We start from the raw sequence: 27,041 nt of genomic DNA, 5'->3' as shown, positions 1-27,041 counted from the left end.
TGGACAGATAGGTCTCTGTCTTCGAAAACTCTTTTTCTGAGCCTGGCATAGGCTCCGCTGGCACAACTCAGCCGGTGGTTAACCTCAGAGTCTATGTCAGCTTTAGTGGAAAGAAAGCTGCCGAGGTAAGGGAAGTGGTCCACGTTTTCAAGTGTGGTGTTATTCACTTTTATGGTTGGCTGGGTTGCTGACTGGTTGGGTGGAGGTTGATATAGGACCTGGGTCTTCTTGATGTTTAGTTTTAGGCCCAGGGCTCTGTACGCCTTGGCAAAAGCATTCAGAATGCCCTGAAGGTCTTCTGCGGAGTGTGCAGCAATGACGTTATCATCCGCGTACTGAAGCTCTGTAACGGTGGTGTGTATGATTTTACTCTTGGCCTTGAACCTATTAAGGTTAAAGAGTCTGCCGTCAGTTCTATACACGATTGGAATCCCCTGTGGCAGCTCCTCACCCATGAGGTGGAGTATGGCGGCAATAAAGATGGCAAACAGGGTGGGAGCAATAACACATCCCTGTTTAACTCCTGTTTCCACTGTGAAGGGCTCAGACTCAGAGCCACCATTGCTGAGTACTGTGACTGACATGCCATCATGTAGGAGTCTCAGTATTCTGATGTACTTGTCATGACAACCATACCTTGATAGTATACTCCACAGAGCGTGGCGGTCTACCATATCAAAAGCCTTTGTCAGGTCTATAAAGGCCATGTACAGGGGCTGCCTTTGTTCACGGCATTTTTCCTGTAGTTGCCGCGCTGTGAAAATCATGTCTGCTGTACCTCTGGATGGACGGAAGCCAGATTGTGATTCTGGGAGTATTTCCTCTGACAGTGGTAGTAGTCGGTTTGCAAGAACACGAGCAAGGACTTTACCTGTCGTTGACAGGAGTGAGATACCCCTGTAATTTCCGCATTCAGCCTTGTCACCCTTCTTGAATATAGTCACTATTAGAGCATTCCTGAGCTCTGAGGGAAGTTCTTCTTTTTCCCAGACTTTGAGTAGTAGGGCATGAATGTGATACAAGAGTTCTAGTCCACCCTCCTTTAAGATCTCAGCTGGGATACCATCTGGACCAGCAGCCTTGTTGTTCTTAAGGCTCCTGATGGCATTTTGAACCTCTGTTATAGTTGGAGGGTCCCCCATGTCTTCTCTAATAGGTCTTTGGGGGATGTGTTTGATAATGTCAACTTCAGTTGAGCTGACCCCGTTTAGGAGTACTTGGAAATGCTCCTTCCATCGGGCGTTAATAGACTCGTTGTCCTTCAGTAACTTCTGACCTTCCTTTGTACGCAGGGGGTTTAGGCCATGGCAGCTTGGACCATAGATGGCCTTGGTAGCACTGAAAAAACCTCTGGTGTCACCAGAGTCTGCCATTCTCTGGATTTCGATAGCTCTTTCAGTCCACCAAGAGTTTTTTAGCTCCCTTATCCGACTCTGGACATCTGCCTTGGCTCTGGAGTGAGTCAACCTTTTGGCCTTGCAAGTTACATCATTTTGCCAGGCACAGAAGGCTTTCCTTTTCTTGGAGATGAGTTGTTTGATCTCTGTGTCATTCTCATCAAACCAGTCCTGGTGTTTTCTGGACTTGTACCCAAGAATGGTTTTGCAAGTGGCAAGGATGGTAGATTTTAGCAGATTCCAGTGCCCATCCATGTCATCAGGGTATTTCTGTTGAAGGCTTTCCCCAAGAGAGGCCTGAAGTTGCTGCTGGGTGGCGGTTTCATCAAGGCTGTCAAGGTTCAGTCGTGGTCGGATCTGCTTTTTTTGCATTCTCCTCTTCCTCTTAAGTCTAATTAACATTTTAGAGCGGATAAGGCGATGGTCTGTCCAGCAGTTATCAGTGTTGACCATGGCCCTTGTGATATTAACGTCACGGCGGTCCCTGATTCGTACAATGACATAGTCAATGAGATGCCACTGTTTGGAGCGGGGGTGTCTCCAAGAGGCCTTAAGTTTGTTTTTCTGGCGAAAGAGAGTATTAGTGATGATAAGACTATGCTTCGCACACATGCTGAGAAGCATAACTCCATTAGAATTGATGTTCCCGATGCCTTCCTTTCCTATAGTGTCCTTCCAGAGGTGTTGATCCCTGCCAACCCTGGCATTGAAGTCTCCAAGTAGTATAATCTTATCTTCCTTGGGGATTCTCGACAGTGTCTTGTCTAAGCAGGAGTAGAAGGCCTCTTTTACATCCTCTTCAGAGTCTAAAGTAGGGGCATAGGCACTCACAACTGTTGCTATCTGGTTGTTGTCAAGCACCAGACGGATGGTCATGAGACGCTCACTGATCCCCACAGGGAGTTCAAGGAGGTGGTTGATGAGCTGATTCCTAATGGCAATTCCAACACCATGGATCCTGGGCTCGTCAACAGCTTTTCCTTTCCAGAAGAAAGTGTAGCCACCCTTCTCTTCTTTCAGTTGTCCTTCATCTGCCAGTCGGGTTTCGGAAAGGGCAACTAGGTCAATTTGGCATCTTCTCAGTTCTCTAGCAATGATTGCGGTTCTTCTCTCTGGTCTATCACTGCTTGCACTATCCATCAGTGTGCGCACATTCCAAGTTCCAAAGTTCATTGTTTTATGTTTCTGACCGCAAATGGTGATCCCTCTGGATGCGGTAATCCAGTCAGGAGATTTGAGGCAGGCTATTTTTAGGGCACCTTTTCTAGCCCCTTCCCCATGTGGGGTGAGCAGAGTGGATCCTAAAAAGGGCTGCTCAGTCGTGGGTGCAGCTGCCGGAGGGCTCTTTTTGCCTCATTCCAAGAGCCCAGCGACTGAATCAAGCACGCACCGCCTAATGTGCCAGTTTGTGACTAAGGGCTTCCAGATCTCACAATCCTGCCCCCGTCGCCACATTCTGTTCGCCATAGGACTTAAACCGGATGTTAGGGTGGTTTCCCATGGAGGACGCCTGTGCGTGATTTTGTTTAACGTGGGGAGACTGTTGCACAAACAGCCACCACACGATCCTTGACAGAGGAAGGGTCAGAATCCAGTGGCATGGAATCCAAGACGACTGGGGACCCTTTTCTGCTGCAGCCTTCATCCGCCTTCCCAGCCGTTGTGACGCTCCCATAAGGCCAGCTGTCATCCTCCGCCTGCTCCACCGTTGAGGTCTTGGTTGGATGGATTGGATGGATTGCTCTTTGTCAGGGGCCTCCCCCTTGACCTTACCGCCATGGGTGACCCTACCAGGAGCATAACTCCAGACGGCGTTGCTCTTGGGATCATGGGACCACACAAGCCTCTCTACCACGACAAGGTGGCAATCCCCAGAGAGGATGGAAAAATATATTTCAAATATATGTAAAGTTATATGGAAGAATATATTTCAAATATATGTAAAGTTATATGGAAATATACATGAAATATATGTAGATATGTGTTCGATATATTGTGGAATACATTTTAAATATATGTAAAATAAGATGGAAAATATGTGAAATATATGTCGGGAACATGTATTAACAATATATGTACAGATACAGTGTCGCATGTATGTTTACTATATTGTAGAATATATTTCAAATATATGTACAACTACATGGAAAATATACGTAGTTATCTGTTTGATATATTTTGGAAAATGTTTTACATATATTTAAAATTAGATGGAAGTATATGTACATATTTATTGAAAATAAAAACAATATGTGTACATTCAATGTATGAACATATATGGGGTTAAATACAGTATATGTACATCCAAAATATATAAATACTTAAATATGCAACCTGCAATATAAAAACATTTACACCACATATTAACACAGACTGATGGGTAATCTATTAAAAGCCAAGCCATCTTTATTTTCTTTTAATCAGGCACAGATACTAAACCCAATTTGAGGTACAGAGCTACATAGGTGTCACAAGCCGGAGCGGACCACAGACTATGTGAGTCACGCCACTCTCTAGGTTCCACCTCGAGGAGGTCCCAAAAGCACCCCAATGACCAACCACACGAGAAGATGAGTAAAATATAAAACAATCTTTATTAATTTAATTAAAATGAGTGGGGAATGGGGAAAGGGAATTTAAAATAACTCTCTCTCTCTCTCTCCTCCAGGAGAAGACGGAGGTCCAGAGAGTGGGGAAAGAGGGCCAGCCAGGCAGGTATTTGCAGGGAAAGAACAGGACGGAGCTCCTTCGCCTCTGTTCACCTCCTGTGATGTAACTTGATCCCGTGGCGCCCTTCTCTTTTCCTGAAGGCAGAAATAGAAACACTCGATGAATAATAATAACCTGAGCCTCACAGAGGCGCGTTCCCTCGGGTCCAATGCAAGGAGGCTTTCCCGGGCTCTTGGCTCCTAGATGCGGACCGCAGGTAGGTGGCTCTGTCTATCACACTCTTCTTCGCTTACAGGTTTCTCAAGGTAAGTATAGCTGTAGCTAGGAGTACAGATAAGTATCTCTGGGAATCACGGGCCCTTAGTTCAACTTACATGTCCTTCACAGTGATTATAGCTTTAGCTAGGGGTGCAGGTAAGTATCTCTAGGAATTACAGGTTCTTGGTTCGGCTTATGAGTTCTTCAAGGTGAGTATAGCTTTAGCTAGGGGTGCAGGTAAATATCACTCGCAAGTACAGGCTCTTAGTTTGGTTTACAAGTTCTCCACGGTGAGTATAGCTTTAGCTAGGGGTGCAGGTAAGTATCTCTGGGAATTACAGGCCCTTGGTTCGACTTACGAGTTCTTCAAGGTGAATATAGCTTTAGCTAAAGGTGCAGGTAAGTATCTCTGGGAATTACAGGCTCTTGGTTCGGCTTACGAGTTCTTCAAGGTGAGTATAGCTTTAGCTAAAAGTGCAGGTAAGTATCTCTGGAAATTACAGGCCCTTGGTTTAGTTTACGAGCTCTTCAAGGTGAGTATAGCTTAAGCTAGGGGAGCAGGTAAGTATCTCTGACAATGAGTAGAAATCAGAATCATCACCTCTAGACTCCGGGACACAGGTGAAAGGGGGGGGGGGTTTACCACTTGCGTCACAATGGTGGCTTGAGAGGCGAAATAGAACTGGTAGTTCCTCGATGACTGGGCTTAAGGGGGAAAGTAGCCGTCCTACGTTCATCCTCGTAGCGGACACGTCCTCTTCCCTTCCTCCTAGAGGCTGGTGAAGATTTAGACCGTGGGGGGGGGTGGACGGCTCAGTTTACACAGCCACCATAGAATACACACACAGCAGTTAGTCCCTCATACTACATTCGCAACGTCCCTTCTGGCGATAGATTATGCTCTATAATGCTCAACACGGTACCTCAATCAGCAGCACAGTTCACATCCGTTGGCTGGGGTTAGCAGACAATAATAGAGGTGGGGTCCACCGCTACGGTAACTCACGTTGGTCTCACATGGGCCTTCTGTACCTGGGGCAAGTGCAGACACAAGAGACACGGCAAACACTGCAAAACTTCAGGTGCACACACGTCACAGACAGACTCACCCCACTGCACAGCACACACTTCGGTGAATTGAATAAGGTTCACACTTTCCACCTGGTTAAGACGCAACCCAAAGGGAGCCTCGGATGCGTTGCCTCAACGATGGTCTTCCCGGATCGTAGTAGACCCGCAAACAACGCTAGCTAGTTAGACTTCGGCTCACCCGCCCACTTTGGCATTAACGGCGGGGCCGTTAAACAACAGATGATTATTCCACAATCGTATTACAGTTTTTCTCAATTGCTTTGGCTCATTTCTTGAAACAGAAATTACATTTTCAAAACTCTAAGATCATTTGGCAAAACAGTCTTACAGTTCAGCACAACACTATAGCTCACTTGCAAAAGCTCATACCTCTCCCAAAACAGTTCACTCATTTGTCAAAACTAAATTTCCTTCTCATTTAAACAGTCAGTGCCCCCAAAATGCTTTGTCCCTTTGGCATCGTGTAAGCACTGCAAGTCAAAATGTTTAGATGTTTTGTCATTATGACAGGGGACCATTGAAATATCTCTTATGTCCACCTTTCAGTCTTAGACCAGTCCTTCATTGACAATGGTTACTCTACTGGTTTTTTGTATAGCTAACAAAATACAATTGTGTATAAAACTGGGGAAAAAAAGAAATAGGATTTTAGGGTAAGAGTAGCCTCCAAGGTTAGACATCACACATTGCACTCATACTGCCAATGAAAATTGTAACCACTTTTATTCACACACAAAGTAACTTCCATACATTAGAGTAAAAAGAAAATATATACAGCATAATATACTGTAATAAAAATACAAAAACAATGAAAATTATATGCAGCCTACAATGCTGTAAATAAAGCTGGAGTTTCACAACTAACAGTTCTTCACTGGTCACTGTCCTCACCTTCCCTATCCTGGCCATCGTCCTCACCCTCATGGCCATCTACACACTGCTGTCTCTCTGGCCACAGATTCTCGTCCACATCACAGCGTATATTCATCCTTGCGATGCAACGAGGGAAGAAACAGCATGCATGTCGCAACCATCCCCTACACTGATTTCGTGTAATCACACACAGCGTTCATTGCATGGAGCAGGGACCTCTGATCTTTAGCCCAATGCTCATACACTTTCCACCTCCAAGCAGAGAAAAACTCCTCAATATGAATAAGGAAAGAAGAGTAAGGTGGTAGGAAAACCATGACCATCCTTGGATGAGTAGTGAACCAGTCCATGATGAGCTGGCAACAGTGGAAATTCACATTGTCCCATACAATGACATATTGTGGTAGGTGAGGCCCTACGAGACCTTTCTTATTTTTAGGGATCAAATCAAAATGAAGGTGGTCCTAGAATATGAGGAGCTTCTGTGTATAGTATGGGCCAAGACTGGGGATGTGAGTGGCCACATCATTCTCAAATATGGCAGCACACATACTGTAGTTATATTGCCCCTCACAGTCCAGGGACATCCACTGTGGCCCGGTGGCCAATAATATTACGGCCATGTTTTCTGTCCTTGGCCAAGTTGAAGCCAGCTTCATCCACAAACACAAGGATGTGAGGGGTCTCTTTCCTTCCAATGCCATTATTCTCTTAAAAAGCGTAAACTCCTCCTACGTTAGTCAAGTTCTAGTTTCACCTGACTGTCAATTGCTATAATAAATGTAACAAATGTTCAAAGGATTCATATATGGTATTCATGGTATTATGTTCTTGACTAATTTTGACAATTGAACAGAGTATTGTGAATGTGATGACTTATACAATGAAATGGCGCTGACATGTTTTGAAGCGAACAACCATTAGACTGAGAATCAACCAAACAGTTTAGTTCAACAAGATCTATTCACTTGGAAATTGTGCTAAAGGAAGGCTACCTGTACTTAATCATTTTCAAAGATGTACTGATATATTGAGACATGTACTTAGACATTTGCAATTTGATGAAATGAATGAGAAATTCAATTCTGTTGTGAACAATTGCCAAGTGGTTTGGAGGTTTGTCCATGTTGTTTTGAAAATGTAATTTCTGTTTCAAGAAATGAGCCAAAGCAATTGAGAAAAACTGTAATACTCCATATATATATATGGTCTATGCATATATTGCAATATATCAAAGCATATAAAAACAAACTATTACATGTAAAAAGTATAGTGCCATTTTTGTTCTTGATTGCAATATATTTTGTATCATATATACATGTATGGTCTATGCATATATTTCAATATATTGTAAAATATAAATATTAAATCCCATACATGGGAATATGTTGCCTAATATATTACATGATATTTTCCAATATACTGCAATATATTTTTGTTTCATAAGGGGAGGCTTCCTGCTCAAATAAGAGTTCCGACATGGGATCTGGCAGTAGTTCTGAAAAGCCTCTCTATGTCCCCATTCGAACCCATTGATCCTCCTCATGAGTCAGCGGATCAACTGAGGCTATACATCCTCTATGTCCTGTTGGCTTTTAAATGTTAACATTAATAGATCTTCCACCTCAGAAAATCCAACCAACCTTTGGTCTGTGTTTGGTGTGTTCGCTGTGTCTCTTTGCCATAACTCCCTGTGCCTGTGGCATTTGCTTCATTTTAACAGGAGCTGTTTGCCCTACATTATCTCTTCCAATTTAAAGCCTCGCGTTGAAAAGTCACGAGTGACGTCATCCGCCGGGATCTATATATAGACCTAGTTTGACACGTTATTCACGAGCATCACGCAGCGTTCCCCAAAATGTCATTAGCATGACACAATATATTCTAAATATGATTACTGCAAAACACTTGATTTAGACAAGAACCTAAATCAATAAACACAGAGATGTTTAAAGCACTCACGTATAATATTTTAGTATTTCAGATATGTGATTCTCTCATGTTATAAAATAAATGTCATTAATCGAATATGAGCTCATAACCACATATTATAAAACAAAATCACACATGTTAGAAAACATGAAAAGATGAGATTTCTGATGAGTAAATATGATAAACTTTTGCTCTCTCTCAAATATAATTTACAAATTCATCTCACATAATTCAGTAGTTACTAAAAGACAAAAGAAAGTAAGTTATGTCTCTGCTATAGATTACCACAGAAAGTTATTTACCACTGAAAAGTTTTATCCCCAAACAGAGTGTACATTATATTATTTTCATACAATATGAGTTGTATTTAATCTATAATAAACCTTCAAATTTTTTTGCCAATTCAAAAAAACATGAAAACAAAAAATATAACTAATAGTTGTATATAACAGTAAGATGCAGATGATTTCATTCTTCATATCTGGTGCAGATGAAGTTGCGTAGTTCAGTTTGAGGAAGGCTGATCCAGCGCTGATCTCCTCCAGACTGAACTGCTCCAGATCTCACAGTGTCACAGCTCTTATCTACTGTACTGTTCACCCAATTCTGATAGCAAACCATCTGTCCATTCATCCAGAACCAAACGCCCAGAGCACAGGAGTGACGTAACCCCAACCACACCTCTGGAGTAGAGGCCTTTTTAACCAATCGTGACACCCGGCGCTGAATCTCCTCTGAATCAACCGAAACCAAATCCACATGATTCTGTCTACAGTATACCAGAGCATCAGACCAGCTCAGATTCTTATTGATCAATACCAGATTATCTGAACACAATAAACCACAATGACATCAGTCAAACACAAACATGAAGGGAAATACTGTGGATGAATATGATTTTAATTTGATTTAATAAAATTAAATGTATTTATTTGACCGGGACAGTGTACATTAATTAACATAACTGTAAATGCACCGGAATTAGCCAAAAAACTATTTCATCTGTTGTCCCTGGACATATCTCAATGAAGAAAGGTTTGACATAAAGAAACACATATATTTGTTACGCACCTTTATGACACACAAAGGTCTGAGGTTTAATACAAACTGCATCATTCCATTGACCTTGATTCATTTTAACTTCTGTACATTTTTTATCAGTACCACTATTGGTTTCACCAGACTTCCAGTATCTAAAGCCAGAGTCGCTGTTATCTGACCACTCCCATGAGTCACTGAACAGACCGATCCAGACAGATATCTGACTGTTATTAATGATCTTCTGAATCTGATCATTCTCAATCTGATTCCTCACACTTGCCAGATCAGTATGATTCTCTCTGCAGAAGTTCTGAGCATCTTTCCACGTTTTATTAGAAGTTTCATGGATGTATTCTTTGATTGTCTCTGTTTAAGGGAGTTAGATACTGTTTTTATTACAATACTTTAACAGTCAATTTTCAGATAATCTTTATTATAAAATGTATGAATTACTGCAGTGTGTGTGGTTCTTTGTCTTTCTGTCTCATATTTCTCTCAGTCAGTTTACAGTATGTGCTAGGGTTGCCACCTACAGTATGTCTGATAAAAAACCTGGACATATCGATGACCCGACCAATTGGTTTGCGCACAAGCCCCCTAACCCCCCCCCCCCCCCCCATAGCATAATATTTCTATAGGCATATGCAATTATTGGCAACACTTTACAATTCTTATTTGTTAACAATAGTTAATGTATTAGCTAACATGAACTAACCGTGAGCAGTACTTGTTAACGTTAATTAATAAAAATACAGCATGGTTTATTCATGTGCATTAATAACTAATGTTAACCAGGACAGGTGGCAAGACAAATATTTTAACACATACACATAGGGTGTACTTTGGTTTTAAGGATTCAAACTATATGTTGTAACCCTGGAGATAAATTTTAATACCCCATTTTTATTTTTTAGTGATAAAGGTCAGAGAATAAACTGATCTCAATGCTTCTTAAACACATGTGTAGTTTATTGAAGGTGACTCACATGCTATGTTTCGTTACTGTCTGTTGTTGTTGTCATGAAAAGTTGACATATGATGTGTGTTATTTTTTTAGTGAACGTTTGTTGTATTTTTAGGAAGCTGCACTCACCATTGTAGCAGATGAACCCTTGCTTCTGATCCCAGTACTTATCACGCCATTTTCCATTTATCATATAGGCACAATTACCATCAGGCGCACTGTTTGTTTCCCAGTTTGTATAGGTTACAGGATCACCCAAAGACCACTTCCATTTATAAACACCTGTATTGTTCAGTCCAATCCAGACGCCAATATCCCCACTGTTATTTACTTGACTCATCAGCTGTTTCATGTCATTCATGTTGTCGACTGTGGCCAGATCTGTGTAGTTTCCTCTGCAGTAACTCTGAGCTTCATTCCAGTTCATACTCATGTTTATATGGTGATAGGTGTGAGGAATGCATTCAGATAATGAACAGAGAGCTATGAAAGAGAGAGTTTGATTTTTTATTAAAACAGACTAAAATCTTATTACATTTTAAACAAAATATAAACCAGAAACACGTACTCACCAATGAGAAGTCTGAAATATAGCGTTTGTGTCATATCTAAAAGGTTAAACATACAAAAAATCAGACTCTTCTGGATAAAATTACTGTTTTTTATTAAATGGCTGTCTAATTGTACTTAATTATGATTGGTCAGTTGGTAACTTCCAAGTTTATTTATTCTCCAGTAACAACCACAAAATCTAAAAACAGATTGTAACCAGGCTTGAGACAAGGCTGGATCCATACAGTATATGCAGTTTCATTGACAGCACAGTAAACAATAGTCAGGCAAGGCAAACAGGTAAATCAAAACAAGAGCATAAAAATAGGTCAGTGTCAGGGTAATGCTTCAGTATACGTGCAGTATGTTGCTTGGGTAAGGAGCCACATGTGCAGGGTAATAAGTGGAGTGTGTGGCATGATGGGAGTTTAAGTTTTAATACTCCGGTGAACTTTTTCTCCGCTGACCAACGCTGAACTTTTTAAGCATCTCACCAACCAACCCCCCCCCCCCCCCCCAAACACACACACACACCTGCCACCTCGACCCAATTCCCACCCATCTCTTACAGGCCATTTCAAATATACTCGCACTAACTCTGGCACACATCATCAAGACATCCATGCTCACTGGTACATTTCCATTGTAGCGTCTGGCTGGGGTGCCTGACTGTTGGATCTGATTTACAGTTGAATTATGATATATGATTGTAACTAAATTTCCCTCCTACTGTCCTAAGGTCTCTTGATATCAACCTTTGTACCTAGCAGGTTTGAACTCCCCCGAAAGCATCCCAGAAATCTTATTTACGACTCCTTCTGAAGCTCAACAGAGAGCTGATGAATGGTCCTGCAAAGATGCAAGGAATGTCTTTGATGGGAGCATACAAAGTAGAGTTGGGGTACTCGAACTTGGACTCGGAGTCGAGTCCGGACTCGAGTCCAATTTTGAATGAACTCGGACTTGTCACGCACTCGGGTGAATTTGTACTCGGACTTGACACGGACTTGGACATTTTGGACTCTGAAAATATCCCGAGTACAGTCGAGTCCACGTCATGTGCAACATTAAAAACAGCATGAACTTGAGATAAGAAATTAATTAATGTCTCGTCTCGTACACACTGCAAACTTTCGAGAGAGACAACCGCATTTAAATGCGGGAGTGAATCCCTTAAATCAGGGGTTCCCAAACTTTTTTTCCTGCGCACCCCCAATCCCCACTTCAAAAAAAAAAAAAACGCTATAAAGATTTGTTTTTAAAGACTCATGTTAATCATGCACAAATAACCAGGGGCCGGTTGCAACTACGTCTGACATTGTGAAAAATATTTACGCGTGTTGCACCATCTGAAACTACGACCAGACGCAGCTACGCTCAGCGTAGATGATGCGCGCCCCCGTGTATTACATGCGTTTAACCACTGTGATATTTAGATGCCATTCGAGACTACTGTGGTAAAAAACGTGCACTTACTGCTGTCAGCTAATAGATGACATATGAAAGTTTCCTCATGTTTACCCAGATAGCACACGTACGTCGCGGAGATGTCTGCGCGATGTCTTCTTTTTCGTCTGGAAGACGTATTATATAGGGCGTTTGCTCATCTGGAAGGCGTCGCCGAGACGTCCGACCCAGCTGTTTGCAAGACACCCAGCAGATCTTTACAAGATGTATGTTATTTAGAACGATGGCGAGCCGCCGTTTCCCAGATCTTTACAAGATGTTAGAACGGCAAGCCGCTGTTTCACAGATCTTTAGAAGAGCTTTAAAAGATGCCGAGCCGCTCTTTTCCAGATGTTTAGAAGAGCTTTAAAAGATGCCGAGCCGCTCTTTCCCAGATCTTTAGAAGAGCTTAGAAAGACGGTAAGCCGCTCTTTCCCAGATGTTTGTAAGATTACAAGATCCCTCATTAACAAATTGAATTGCCCAAAACTACAGCAAATTATTTCTACACATCTACACATGCATGCTGTGTCATCGATATTAAGTAATTAAAACACCACTTTCAATTGATCTTAAAGCAGTTATTGATTTTATAAAACACATTTATTCAAATTAAACAATGAAAACTTTCATTGATTTATCTTTAAAGATATTTTTTACATGACAGTATGCGAAAACAACAACATATAAACATAACATATTTAAAATAATCAAAACCTTTCCGCGTCTGCTTTATTAAGCTCCATTTTAAAATAAAACATTTCAAAAAATTACCAGGAAATAATCGTGAAAGGCTGTTCTTTCTATATAGCTTTAATTAGGATCTAGAAGATAAAATTACCCGAAAGTGTTGTCATTGTTAAATAAATTACGGATGTGCGTCTTTACGTCAAGGTCGTGATTCTACATAACAACATCCGCTTGACCTCGCAATGCCAAGAAGAAGAAAGGCGTGGAACATTTGCTTAAGGTATGTAGTAATCATGCATTTAAATAATAAACTGTTTGGTGTGGGATCATTTCAATAATACCTTGAAATTGGGTTGATAACAGTTTTTCATGCTTTAATATTGATATTTCGCCCACCTGTCTGACGTTAATTTATTTAGATCGTTCATGTAACACGAGTACACGAGTTACACGAGTCTTGTGTAAGATTCTATAAAGATATGGCTTACTTTTTTAAAACGATCAGTATTATGGTTGATATTTGTATTGCACTTGTTAATATTTGTTTTTGCCCCCATTTTTCATTTCATGAGCTGAACTTAAATATTTTCTATGTCCCCAAAAGGCCTATTTCTCTCAAATATTAGTCACAAATCTGTCTGAATCTGTGTTAGTGTTGCGTTTATAATTGTGGTTAGTGTGTGTGTAAGGCTCTGCCTGTGAAAACACAGCTAAAGTCTTTTTTGTGATGTACTGTTTTCTACATAAAATCATCCTAAACAATGAAAAGAACATTTTGTAAAAATATCTTATCTTTAATATTGGCTGAGTAAGATTCTTTGTATAAACCCTCAGTCTGTTAATTTTGTCTCCAGCCTGTCAAGATCTTCAGCAGATGTTTGAGAAAAAAAATCATCATCCTCTTCGTCACTCTTCATCCGTATTTGGGGTAACAAACACCTGCTTCCCACAAGAGACTGGACCTATGAAGTCAGGTGGTTAGTCTTTATTTGCATTCATCCTAGTACCGTCAAGACTGCCTTTTTGCAGCTGCAATAGCAAAGATAAATGAATTAGGAGTGTAGCTTTTAAAATGCTTTTACTATTAAATGCATTATTTTGATTTATTTAAACTTAAGAATCAAATAGGTGTGTAGTTTAGGTAAAATTCTTATAACTGCATTTGTCTGTTTCAGATGTAGCCAAGTATAAATTTACTGGTACAATGTTGGATGGATCATCAGACCTGCACCTTCCTTGAACATGTTGGTAAGGTAACACTTCATCTGAGTAAATGATGATGCTTTTTTATAAGAACTTTTTATAAATAAATTATTATTATTGTGTTTTTTAGGTAACTTACTCTGTATTTGTTCACGGTGGTCACCCCAGGGTTTCAGGACTCAAAACGAGTGCTCTATGGATTGAACAGAAAATGTAGTATAAACAAGTGTTAAGTTATGTGTATAAATGCCACTAATAATGTGTTTCTGTTTTCTTTCTCATTATGCTAACAAACGCTCTTTTACCCCTCATGTTAGGTGGATCAACACTCCAACCATCTGCATTAGGGACTGAATAAAGGATGCCCTCTGTTGCTGGGAATGTTAGATCAGGTAATTTGCATTTGATATATTTTTAAAGACACACACACTAATGCTGCTTGTACACCACCAGCGACTAGCAACACAGTCTCGTTAATTCCAATGGAAGCTTTGCCCCATTCAGCAATATGAGCAACTGTGACCATCGACAACAGGAAGTGGGCATGTCCAGCTATGTCACAACGTTGAGGAAAGTTCAACTTGATGAAGGACTTTTGGGAGCAACTACCAATGAGAGTGAAGCAGTGAAGTTCATGTCATCACTCTTTTGTCATTTACTGAGAGGATTGTTACTCATTTGTTTGTAGTTTTTACTAGGACAACCAGAATTGGGAACGCCTTCTGATAAACTCATTAAAAGAAATGTCTGACACACAGTGACTAGGTTGTTGGCGGTGTGAATGCAGCATAAGGCCTTAAACTGTCTGTGGCAAATATTTTTAGCACCCAAAATAAATAGGAGTGCTGCTTTTAAAGGAAAACACCACAGTTTTTCAATATTTTACTATGTTCTTACCTCAACTTAGATAAATTAATACATCCCTATCTTTCATCAATGCATGCACTTAATATTTGTACAGCGCGTCGTGAATGTGTTAGCATTTAGCCTAGACCCATTCATTCCTCGGCGCGCAGTAACATCATCACTCCTGACAACTCCCCCTCTTTTAAGTTTGAGCGAGAGGTGGAGTAATCAGGAGTGATTATGTTACTGTGCGCCGAGGTCGAAGTGCTGCAAACTTAGTGCTCTTTTGCCATACAATATAGTTCTCATTTTTATCCGCTTAAAAAATTGCCACATTTTATTTTGTGCCACCATACTTACTCGTGTAACTACTTATGTAACAGTCTTTAAATAGGGAAAACATGAAAGGGTTGGGTGGCTTCTAAATTCATCCCTGTTTGGATCCTAAGGAATGAATGGGGCTAGGCTAAATGCTAACACATTCACAACGCGCTGTACAAAGATTAAGTGCACGCTTTGCAAAAAGATGGGTAAGTATAAATTCGTCTAAAGTAAAAACATAGTAACATTTTGGAAAGCGGTGGTGTTTTCCATTTAAAGGGATAGTTCACCCAAAAATGAAAATAATGTAATTAATGACTCACCCTCATGTTGTTCCACACTTGTAAGACCTCCGTTCATCTTCGGAACACAGTTTAAGATGTTTTAGATTTAGTCCGAGAGCTTTCTGACCCTCCAAAAAATATATGTGCTGTATACTGTCTCATTTCCAGAAAGTTAATTAAAACATCATCAAAGTCCACATTTTGGTCTAAAAATAACGATTTATTCAGCATTGTCTTCTCTTCCGGGTCTGTTGCGAATGCGCGTGCACAGTGGCGCTGCTGACGTGTTATCCTCAGACATGTTTAAGAAGATTGTTTTGTTTACAGCTTCTCCCTCAGACTGTAAACGAAAAAAAAGCTTGGGTGCACCAGATAACACGCCAGCAGCGTCGTACGGCAGCAGTGTCATGCACACGCTTCACAACAGACCGAAAGAGAAGACAATGCCGAATAAAGTCATAATTTTTGGACCTAAATGTATTTTTGATGCTTCAACAAATTGTAACTGACCCACTGATGTCACATGAACTACTTTGATGATGTTTTTATTACCTAACTGGACATGAACAGTATATCGTACAAACAGTTTTAATGGAGGGTCAGCAAGCTCTCGGACTACATCTAAAATATCTTAAACTGTGTTTCCGAAGATGAACGGAGGACTTTAGGGTATTATTTAAATAAACTAAAAGAAAAACAATCCTTAAATGGTTTCTAAAATTGAGGTCAGATTTTTGAAAACTTACTGTCTTGATGGTCATCCAAAGTTCTCGGTACAGAAAATCTGTTTTGTATGGATCAGAGTTAGACATTGTCATGATATATATATCAATATAATAGCAAGTGTTATGTGGTTTTTGAAAATGCTGTGAAAATGAAAAAAAGCTATTTGTTTATGCTATCAAATGCTCTTTTACCTTGCATGTTAGGCGGATCAACATTCCATCCATCTGCATTAGGATCTACCTTAGAGACACTCACTGGAGCTGTAAATGGAAGCAGGTAAGTTGCACAACCCATCAAGCCTTTGTGGGGAACAAGGTTTCTTGTAGAATTCTTAGACTAGCAATTTTTGTGTGAGAACTTTAACATGATAGAAATTAGTGCTGCACAATTAATCGCATCGCAATCGCGATGTCAGCCTGTGCAATTATATGACAGCAAAATGTTGCAATTATATTAAATAAATAAATGTGTGGACTTGTTAGCACAAACTTTCTGATAACAGTTTAATGATTTTCCTTGCTGTTTAAAAAAAGAAAGAAAAATCAACAAAAAAGGCAGTGCACGTGTGGCATGCACGTGTGTGATGTGCGTCGTCACTTATACCAGAGCGAAGATGGCGGCAGAGGAGGTTGACAGTGATTTGGTAGCTAAAAAAAAACTCTATGTCTGTTGTATGGCGGTATTTTGGATTTAGGATTACTGACACTGAGCAGTTGCTACATCACGTGGCAATACGAAAACATTTCTAGTTTTACAAATACAAATTTTAGCTAAACTGTGTGTGGATTTTCCTTAAAAACCATCAAGTTGACTCATGATACCATTTAGTATAATCGCAATCGCACATCGCAATTTTAGCATCAATAACCGCAATGGGAAAAATTACCCAAATCGTGCAGCCCTAATAGAAATTGTTAAACTACAAATACAGTATAGTCAACCATGAAGCCATCTGAGTCTATATTGTCTGAGAGAAATTTTACTCAAGAATCTGCATATTGCTATAGATATGCAGAGTACTTATCTCGAAACAGTCGTAAAATATTAATGTTTTTTGTTTTGTAGGTCACTTACTTTGCATTCGTCCTTGGTGGTCACCCCAGGGTCTCTAGAGTGAAAATTACTCAATCTATGGATTAAACAGAAAATTTAGTTTTATGAAGTGGTATGTTGTCTTTAAATGCCATTAAAAATGTGTTTCTGTTTTCTGTCTCATATTAAAAAATACTCTTTAACCTGCCCACTGGATCTGGGAATGGTTAGCTGCATTTTTTACATTTACAAATAAACACACTAAATCCTAGGCTTGGACCTGCCTTAGGTTTTAGCATCCAGATTAACTAGGGGTGCTGATTTTTAAAGGAACACACCCACATTTTTGGAATTTAGCTTATTCGCAGTATCCCCCAGAGTTAGATAAGTCCATACATACCATTCTCATATCCGTGTGTGCTGTAACTCTGTCTGACGCAGCCCCTGCTAGCTTAGCTTAGAACAAAAGACTGGTAGTGAATTTGACTATACAAATCACAACACATAAATAGGAAAATGTTTGCGTTATTTTGTCATGTTTGGAAGCAGTATGCTAGCTGGAGCCATTCACTTCCAGTCTTTGTGCTAAGCTAAGCTAGCGGGGGCTGCGTCAGACAGAGTTACAGCACGCACAGGGATGAGAAAGGTATGTATGGACTTATCTAACTCTGGGGGATACGGTGAATAAGCTAAATTCCCAAAATAAGGGCGTGTTCTTTAAGGATTTAGGGGTATTTTTGAAGTTAAATGAAGCCGTTTTACTTTTTAAACTGTCTCTTTTATAAGGACTTACTGAATTTCTTTTTTCAGCAATTTGGGACATTCTTCCAGTTGTCGGCAACTTTGTGAAAAAGGCTGGAAACTAAAATGCAGGTACTGTTTCATTCTTTTGTTTTTTACAGCTATGAAAAATAATGTGTTATTAATTGTACTGTATATTAATTAATGATTTTATACAGTGTAACTGATTCTGCTTACCTGACTCGTGCAGTATTCTGGCCTGGTGTTTGGTCCGTGCTGTCTTTGACTCTTGCATCTCCATCATCCTGACCCTCTTTAGCAGCCTGTCCATGTATTTATTCGGAGGCCACCATGAGCACCCATCTGCATAATATGACTTTGTTACTCAGTTGTCCATGCTCCTACAAATTCTACATTTTTTGTAAAGCTGCAACAAGTTGAAACCCTATAATTATTAACGTTTGATTTTGAATTATGTAAAAAAACATGAATAAGTAACAAAAGCAGAAATATATTAAGACATTACCTTTTTGTTGTTTGTTTACTGATCTATCAATCCTTTTGCATTCTCATAATTGATCATCATAACTTGGTATACAGTGGATGTGTGGCTGTAGATAACTTTCTGAAGTCAATTCAAAAAGGCAAAAGTTAATAAATGCTAAATTGGTCAAATATACATTGTTGTATTTTCACCATTTTGATCTTATTTAGGCATTTCATAACTTGAGAGGGAAATTTACGTATACTGATGTTTCAAATCAAAGATTAATTTATTAATGACTGCTAATCATTGTATAAAGATTTTTATAACAATATTTATTTATATAATATCAATTTAATACATTTATTTCGGTACACCTACATCACTGAGCGCAAGGGAGTGCAGCCAACAAATACATTCAGGTGTGTTTGACTTAACACCGAGATGCGCAGACAGCACGTGGTATGACATCAAAGTACCGCGAGAGTTTTGGGAAAGCCCCGGAAAAGGTTTGAACTCGCGGTACTTGATGTCACGATCGGTTTGCGCGTAGATCAGCATGAAGTCGAACACATCTGAAAGATGTGTGGGCTGCCTGCACTCAATGTTGCGATCATTCAGTAGAGTGTAACCTCAATCGGTTTTTGCAGCTTCTGGGTGTCGTGTCGAACGATCACAGAACGATTTTTTGTTCTTTTCCAACTCGATTTTTAACTCCCTAAACTAGTAGGATGTTCCAACGGGTGAAGCAACAGTGCTTCATTGACGGAGTTTCAGTGTCAAGGTAAGTTAACCATTTAAACAGAAAATATGTTATGCATGCATGTAAGTTAGTCGACCTACAGAATTATCGTCTTAATTATCGCGTTCTATACGCGATTAAAAGCTTATTAACGTTTATCAATACAATGCTATTCAGGCCGCTGCGAAGTCCCGAAGCCACGTTGTAACGTTAACTTTATATGTTACGCATTGGTGGGGATAAACCAGTCAGTTTAATAGAGTTATTAAATGTCTCAATCCTTTCCCGCCCTGTAACGTTACGTTAAAATGGCCCTTATACGGATAACGTTACTGTCAGTCAGACCTTAAACCACTCAAAACCGTTAACGTTGTTCTATTGGAGTGGTTCGATAATTGTATTTATTAATTGTCTCAGTTATATTAGTTATATCTGTTCTTTAATTCGTATTTCTAACAATTAAAACCCAGGAATGACAAGCTAACGTTATACTTACCAAGATTTTGACGATCAAACCGACAGAAAAACTAACTAAAAGCTGATTATTAAACAAAAAACATACTATTACAAAGTGAAGAGGAACGTAATGTGTACAAATTTGATTATTTACAGGTTATTAATGATGTTATTTGCGACAAAAAAAGTTGAGGGTAATCGAGCAAATAACGGTCTTCTGGTAAATATTGTGGTCACGTGATGGCCTCGCGACATATAAGTCGTTTCCGGTCGTTTCTCAACCGCACAGCTGCGTCCTTTAAAAATTATTTTTAATATATTTTTTTAAATAATAAGAAATACAAGTTCAGTCAGGGGGTACATTATACATATATAAAATAAAAATAAATAATGCTCCGTCCTTTTTTTTTTTTTTTTTTTTTTTTTTTTAAATGCTCCGTCCTAGAAGGCTGCATGTCTCGGCTGCCACGTTTTATGCATTTCATGCTGAATTTGTTTCATTTATAAAAGCCCTTAAAGCGATTAAGAAGAAAAATGCAACTAGTCTTTTGTCCATCATATGTGAATATGATTTAAAGGAAAACCCTAGCCCCTTATTATTATTATTATTTTTTATTATTATTATTTTGCATTTAATTATTATTTAATATATATATATATATAATTTTTGTGTATGTGTATTGTTGTTTCAAACATCTGCACCTGGTTTGTACGTTTAATGTTAACAACTATTATTATTGCCTTATTGTTTGTACATGAATATTTGTTTAATAAAAAAAAGTCTCGGCTGCCACGTCCTCAAGCATCGTCGAGGAACATCTCAATCTGCTTGTTTTCTCTTTTTTTTTTTTTTTATTTAATTACAAAATGTTCAACTGTCCATGTTGTAAAGACACTTGATACATGACTTTTATTCACTGTACAGTATTGGATTTTATTTGGTGATGCATTGCTAATTTTCAACTTCTCTCTTTAAAGTTTTCATGCCATGACCACTGGGGCGGAAACCATGACGTTGCCTTGGACTTCAAACTAAACCATCTCATTCTGGCTTTTTTCTAACCTCGAAATCTAAGAAGGACAGGTCTAAGATGGACGCAGCCTCCATAGGATGCAACCTTGCATTTGAGAAACACCCATAGAACGGTCAACTTACCCCATACTCTAACCTGAATGCAGGGATCATAAAACTTTATCTTTTACCTTAATTGTTAGATGGGTGTTGATACCAAACTTTTTTTTCTCGTCTACCCAGGAGAAAGTCATGGGTTCTGCTGGTGAGGTTGTCATAAAGCATGCTTTTTTCCATTTGTTGCATTTGGCAGTATTATCAAAAGATTCTGAAAGAAATAAGATACTTTTCAAAGCATTAACATGAATATGAAAGTCATTAATGACCATCTTTTATTATTGTTTATTTACAGTGTCTTTTATTCTGCTTACCTGACTCATGCAGAATTCTGGCTTGATGTTTGGTCCACCTGTTAGCTGGCTCTGGTGCTTGGTAGTCTTCTCAAACCTCTGAATCAAGGCCACCATGAGAGGCCTTCTGAAGACCATCATTACGCTGCAGATCCAGTGGTCTTTACTATGAGGTAAATCTTTTTTAACTGCAGCATTGAGCGTTATGTGCGCGGTTTATGCGCACTGAATGCCTTTTGGCCTCTCCTGCAACATGCATTTTTTAAGGAGCGCTAAGAGCGGAAAAGCACCCGACGTCATTTGTGTTTTTCCTTTGTCCAATTGAATATGGGGAGAGGCGGGCCTTTCGTTGTAGGGACCGATGTTTACAGTTATTTGAAACAACCGTACTTCAGTCACTTACTGTCTCCTGTGTGTTTATGCACCTCTCACCTTCGTTCAAAGTCAGTGCAAGCGTCCTCTTTTTAAAGTTTCTGCTTATATGACAGTTAACAGCAAAAGAGCGCTCACGCTTCAATATTTGATTGACAGGACAGCTGCCTCGGTGGTTGCCTAGCAATAACAAAAGCTGCACTGCTTTTTATAAAGTGACCAAATCAAGGTGCACCTTGCGTTTCCACATCTTTAAAAAGCATTTGGTGTGATTGGCCCCAACAAGGGTTTTTTCTGCCGCTTTTTATTTTTTCAGCTTTTGCCTTGATATTGTATTTTACATTGGTAAATGCCTATGGACATTGGCTACTAGCGTTCTGCATGTGTAAATGCACATCGATGCGAACAATGACGCAAACGTGTAAATGAAAAGTGGCGCATAGCCTACTGTGTAGAGGCATTGGGGTAGGTCTGACTTAATCAGCCTTAATGACAACTGCATCAGTCTTCAATGATGGTTTAACTTTTACACAGATAAACACTCACTTTGTCTATCCAGACCTCAAGGTTAGAGTTCAAACAGATTCAGATAGTTGGTTTTGTTCATTTTCTAAGTGTTTTGTTGATATTTTAGTCCTGATTGATTATGACAGATTTGTTAGAGCCTTATCTCTCAAAATGACAGCCAATAAGAAAGTTTAATTCAACCTCTGGTTGTAAAGCAGATTTTGAACCAGTCTTCTTAAATTGTGTCACTAGCCTACCACAATCCCTGTGCACCAGCTATGTAAAGTGTAGACCAAACTTCTGCCTCCACCTATGAGTCTCTTCCCACATGTAGTAAAGTAATTAATGCAGTCTTACAAATGAAAGGTTTTTTTAAGGTACATTATTTTAATTACCAAATGATTTCTCGGATGAATTGGATAAAAATACATTATTTTATTTTTCATTTATGACAACTGGTTGTTGCTGCATGAACTATAAACCAATGCAGCTATTTTGGATACAAGATAATGCGCCTCAGGTCACACAAATCAAACACAAAGAGTTGTCATACACAGTGTGTACAGTCAGTCATTCAAATTGGATATACACAAAAATCAGATTTAAACTGACAGTGTAAACATAGTCTATGAGATCAATGAGGGGTCAATAGATCTAGTTCAATCAACACCCTCACCATGCTCTCCCAGCTTTAGGTGCTTAGACCTGTTTTTCTAATCAAACAATACAAGGACAGATGTTTGGGTGTTATTGCCTTCATGGCATGAAAGATTAAAATGTGCATTTAAACCCAAAGGGGATATGATCTTTAAATAAAATTGCCTGTCATTTTATTGAGTACAACCATAATACTGAACAACTTTAAAGGTCCCGTTTTTCCTGTGTTTTTGAGGCTTTGGTTGTGTTTACAGTGCGCAATATAACATGTGTTCATGTTTCACATGCGGTATTTTTCACACAATCTACTTATCTATATAGTGCTTTCACTGTCCTAAAACAGGCTGATGTCTTCTTTGTCCTATGAAGTCCCTCCTTCAGAAATACGTAACGAGTTCTGATTGTGTAGCTTGTTTAGTGCAATGGTTTTCAATCTTGTCCCTAGGGGACCCACTGCCCTGCACATTTTGCATGTCTCCCTTATCTAACACACCTGATTCAGATGATCAGCGCATTAAGGGACAGATCCATGAACAAAACTGGGTGTGTCAGTTAAGGGAGACAAACAAAATATGCAGAGCTGTGGGTCCCCTAGGACAAATTGAAAACCACTGGTTTAGTGTGTTGTGATTTGACAGCAGCTTAGCTTAGCCAGAGCGGAGTTTAGTCAAACACACTTGCTTTGACGTCATTCAACCGGGAAGTAAAGGACTGTAGTCCAAACCGGCCGTTCGCTGTATTGAAAGGGGAATTCTCTTAAAGATAATACATCGCCTGGCTGGCAGTGAACTTTGAGCTTTATCATTTACAGGTATTATTTATGCTATTACAGCAACATTACACACTACCTAAAGTTTGAAATATGGGATCAGGAAAAATGTGACCTTTAATGTTTAAGTATTGAGAAAGAAATGAATTCTTACTGTGGTGGAGATACAGTAGTGAAAACTCTTACAAAGAGAGTCATTTTGGGTGTTTTATTTAAAGACCTTGTCCCCGTTTAGCCTGACTACGTCAGACTTCGTACTTCCGCTCAAGCAAAGTAGCAGAGAATGGTATTACCAGGCCAGTCCTTTGGGTTTAAATGAAGATTTTGATCTTTCATGTTTTTAATATTTTGGTTTTTCTTTGGGTGCAATTTATATAAATGAAATACTCTGATGTGATGATGTTCTCATTGTGTTCTTTTGTTACAGATATAACTGAACTGGAGTCTGTGAACTAATGCTGTGTTCGAGACAACTTGGATGTTGGATATTATTGACCTTAAACCCGTAAGAAGTCAGGAACAGGAAACAAAGTGGAGTATCCGACCTCTCAACTTGGGACAGATCCATCAACACCGACCTCAAAGAGATGCGTCATTTGACATTGCAGACAAGGTGGTGGCTAGCCCTTCACAGCCTTACATGAACAGCAAACAAACTTTAAACTATTTTTACAGCACATAATATTTATGAACATGAATGTTAAATTATCCAGTAACCGTTTTCTGCCATAATTGGCACAAGAGCACAAACTTCTCCTGGCGTCTCATTATGTGGTAAACACGCAAATGTGATACGTGATTGACTGGAATGCATTGAGGTCGGAGGTAGGATATTTAATGACATAACATCAGAAATCCGAGTTGTCTGTAACACTGCACAATATTTCACCTAATTGTCACCACCTGATTATCCTCCCATATTTTTAACACAACCATTGATTGGTCACACGGATGAAGGCAGCAAGCAGAGACATTTGTCCTTTGTATCTCTCAAAAAAAAGGAAAAAAAGAAATCTATATTTAATGTTAAAAAACACTTACTGTGTTAGATAACTGTGCTCTTGGAAGTCAGTTTAAGTGAACAAATGGCAATGTTAATGAAAAGTTCATTTTTGTCACAGTTGCAAACTAACCACCACACAGAATATGAAGAATAGCCAGAACTGTGGTAATAAGCTAGCCCTAAAATGTTGTGAGAATCTTGATGTATTGGACACAGGTGTGTAGTATCTGTTATATATTGACGATTGACAGGTTTGTTTGCATGTAATTGCATTATTATTAATTTGGGGTTGATAGTCCAATGTTGATTTGAGAGAAATATTTTTTTTCTTTTTAGATCCTTTCTCTTTTTAATGCAGAACTTAAGGATGAACCACCCTGATCTACTAAGATGCACAGATTCAACTCTGGCCCAGCATCATCCCCACACCTCATCTGCCATCAGTTTAATTTAATGTCTGTCAATTGCAAATGCTATTTCAGTTATATTACAACTTAATGTTAACTTTAATTGAGACTAGTATTGTGTAAAGCTGGGGTTTCCAAACTTTTCATTTTAAAACCTATTAGACAAGTATAATCTATTCTAGACCCACTAAAATATTTTTAAATATACATTTTTTAATGGGGTAAAACACATTTGTTCTCTTTCAGTGGAGTCATTTTATTTTCATAATATTTCATAATGTAAAGCAGTGGTTCTTAACGTTATTCCTCGAGGCCCATTGCTCTGCACATTTTGTATGTCTCTTTTATCTGACAGACTCAGTTCAGTTCATTGAGATCTCTTCTAATGAGCTGATGATTTGAATCAGGTGTGTTAAATAAGAGAGACATACAAAATGTGCAGGGCAGTGGGCCTCGAGGAATAACGTTGAGAACCACTGAAAAGTAAATATAAGTTTATTTGCAATACCAAATATTTTATGGTATATTCTTTCAAAACCATTGTCATTGTTAATTATTAATTGGCCAAACTGTTGTTGCATCATTAAGGTGTGCAACACACCTTAACCTACTGTGTGACCGACAAGTGGGTCCTCCTGACCCACAGTTAAAAAAAAAACTTGGTGTACTGAATGTTGTATTTTAATTAAAGTCGCATCAAAGTCTTGTGTAACAGTCTCCAATATTTGTGATTATATGCACAGTGTCACATGGTACTTTCAGCACTAACTACATCACATTTATTATGCATTTTTTTAATGCATTAATTTTTAGGTTTATTATAAATTCATTCATTTTTAATGAATTCCTTCTTTATGTAGAACATGCAAAGTCTAAAATTTAAAGTGTCATGACCAGCTCTGGGTCTTGTGTAGTGATTAAATGAACAGGTGGTAAATGTCATAGCTTTGCAGTATATTGGGTAGGAGGCTCTGGATGTAAAGAACATTCAGCACATAGGTTTCATAAATTTAATTTGGTAAACAAACTTGTCAGAACAATTCATGCTGTGATGCTGGATAATACCTGGTCAAATTAATACATGTATAATGTGTTTCAACATTGTATAAGGTTTCTTCATCTATACAGACATCTGTTAGAGAACGGTGCAGAGACTGCTTATCTATTATTGGTTACAGTATATTTGTTAAAATGTTACCAGTGAGATTATTTTCGTGCACAAGGTACTTTCTTTGAGAACCTTTATGTGTTTTATTCTGCACTTAAAGCATAAACGCAATTTAAATGCAGGAGTCCTCTTTACTGCAAAATATGCAAGTGAAACTGGACTAAACGCATACAGTATACATACGGGTATGATTTCATATATTAGGTTTCTATATTACACGTGATACGAGGTAGGGTATATAAAAATAATATTTTATGAATGCAAAATAAATGCCAAACTCTTAAAAAACTGGCAAATTATGCAGCTGTTTTTTTTTAATCTTTAGTTTGTGTTCAATACAATTAAACAAGAAAATAAGTGTAAACAATGAAATGAGTTGAGCATTGAGGTCAGCTGATTCGTCTGCGTTTGCTCGGATTCAAGATCTCCAGAAGATGCATGCAGCTCGCAAAGATTTCGAATGTTTCAAGACTTCGCCAAGACGTCTTGCAGAGATATTGCAGACGTCTTACTTTTCAATGTTCGCAGCCGATCTACAGAAGATGAAGCGATATTTAGCAGACGTCTCCGCGACGTACGTGTGCTATCTGGGTACCAGTGCTCTCTCCTTCTAGATGCGTGCGTAACGTGCAGACCCATCATTCACGAAAGCCTTTACTGTTCGCACAAAAGGTGTATAATAGTTTGCAGATTCATTATAACAGCTCAAGTTTAAAACAAAATTAAATGAAAGCTTTTAATAAGTTCTCTAGTCTTTGTAAGTATTTATGTATTTTATTATATAATTCATTGGCAGTCTCTCTGCCATGCATGAAAACACATTGCTCGCGTATCCTGTGCATTAGACGTGCCCATGTCTCGTCATATTTCATTATTTCTATTTTTGCCATAAAAAATCTTGGTCCCTCTCCTCCTTCGTGACTAACAACTTTATCATAAGACGTCCCACACTTGACAGTTTCCCTGATTTCAGCCAGTTAAGCATA

The 27,041-nt window shown here is 38.9% G+C and overlaps 1 protein-coding gene and 1 long non-coding RNA gene across 12 annotated transcripts; one reads left to right on the top strand and one right to left on the bottom strand.

The window, feature by feature from the left end:
- Window positions 1–8,690: 8,690 nt before the first annotated feature.
- On the bottom strand, window positions 8,691–10,829 carry LOC135780823 (secretory phospholipase A2 receptor-like). Its single transcript, XM_065291097.2, has 4 exons — window positions 10,800–10,829; window positions 10,357–10,710; window positions 9,348–9,629; window positions 8,691–9,049 (listed from the first exon to the last, which is right to left on the bottom strand). The coding sequence occupies exons 2-4, from the start codon at window positions 10,658–10,660 to the stop codon at window positions 8,691–8,693; spliced, it is 945 nt and encodes a 314-aa protein (XP_065147169.2). The 5' UTR covers window positions 10,661–10,710; window positions 10,800–10,829.
- Window positions 10,830–13,056: 2,227 nt separating this feature from the next.
- On the top strand, window positions 13,057–26,643 carry LOC135781102 (uncharacterized). 11 transcript variants are annotated; one of them, XR_012335853.1, is made up of 11 exons: window positions 13,057–13,195; window positions 13,770–13,889; window positions 14,091–14,163; window positions 14,249–14,331; window positions 14,436–14,510; window positions 16,499–16,571; window positions 17,361–17,460; window positions 18,138–18,200; window positions 18,319–21,345; window positions 23,905–24,090; window positions 24,817–26,643. It is a non-coding gene; the product is annotated as an uncharacterized lncRNA (long non-coding RNA). The 11 variants fall into 11 exon arrangements; XR_012335855.1 differs by having other exon boundaries at window positions 14,249–14,346; XR_012335852.1 differs by having other exon boundaries at window positions 14,249–14,510; window positions 18,319–19,336; window positions 20,729–21,345.
- Window positions 26,644–27,041: the final 398 nt, after the last annotated feature.

Source organism: Paramisgurnus dabryanus, chromosome 23 (assembly GCF_030506205.2).
Source record: "Paramisgurnus dabryanus chromosome 23, PD_genome_1.1, whole genome shotgun sequence".
Lineage (NCBI taxonomy): Eukaryota > Metazoa > Chordata > Actinopteri > Cypriniformes > Cobitidae > Paramisgurnus > Paramisgurnus dabryanus.
Note: the sequence above shows the minus strand (reverse complement) of the source record. Positions and strands in the feature narration are given on the sequence as shown.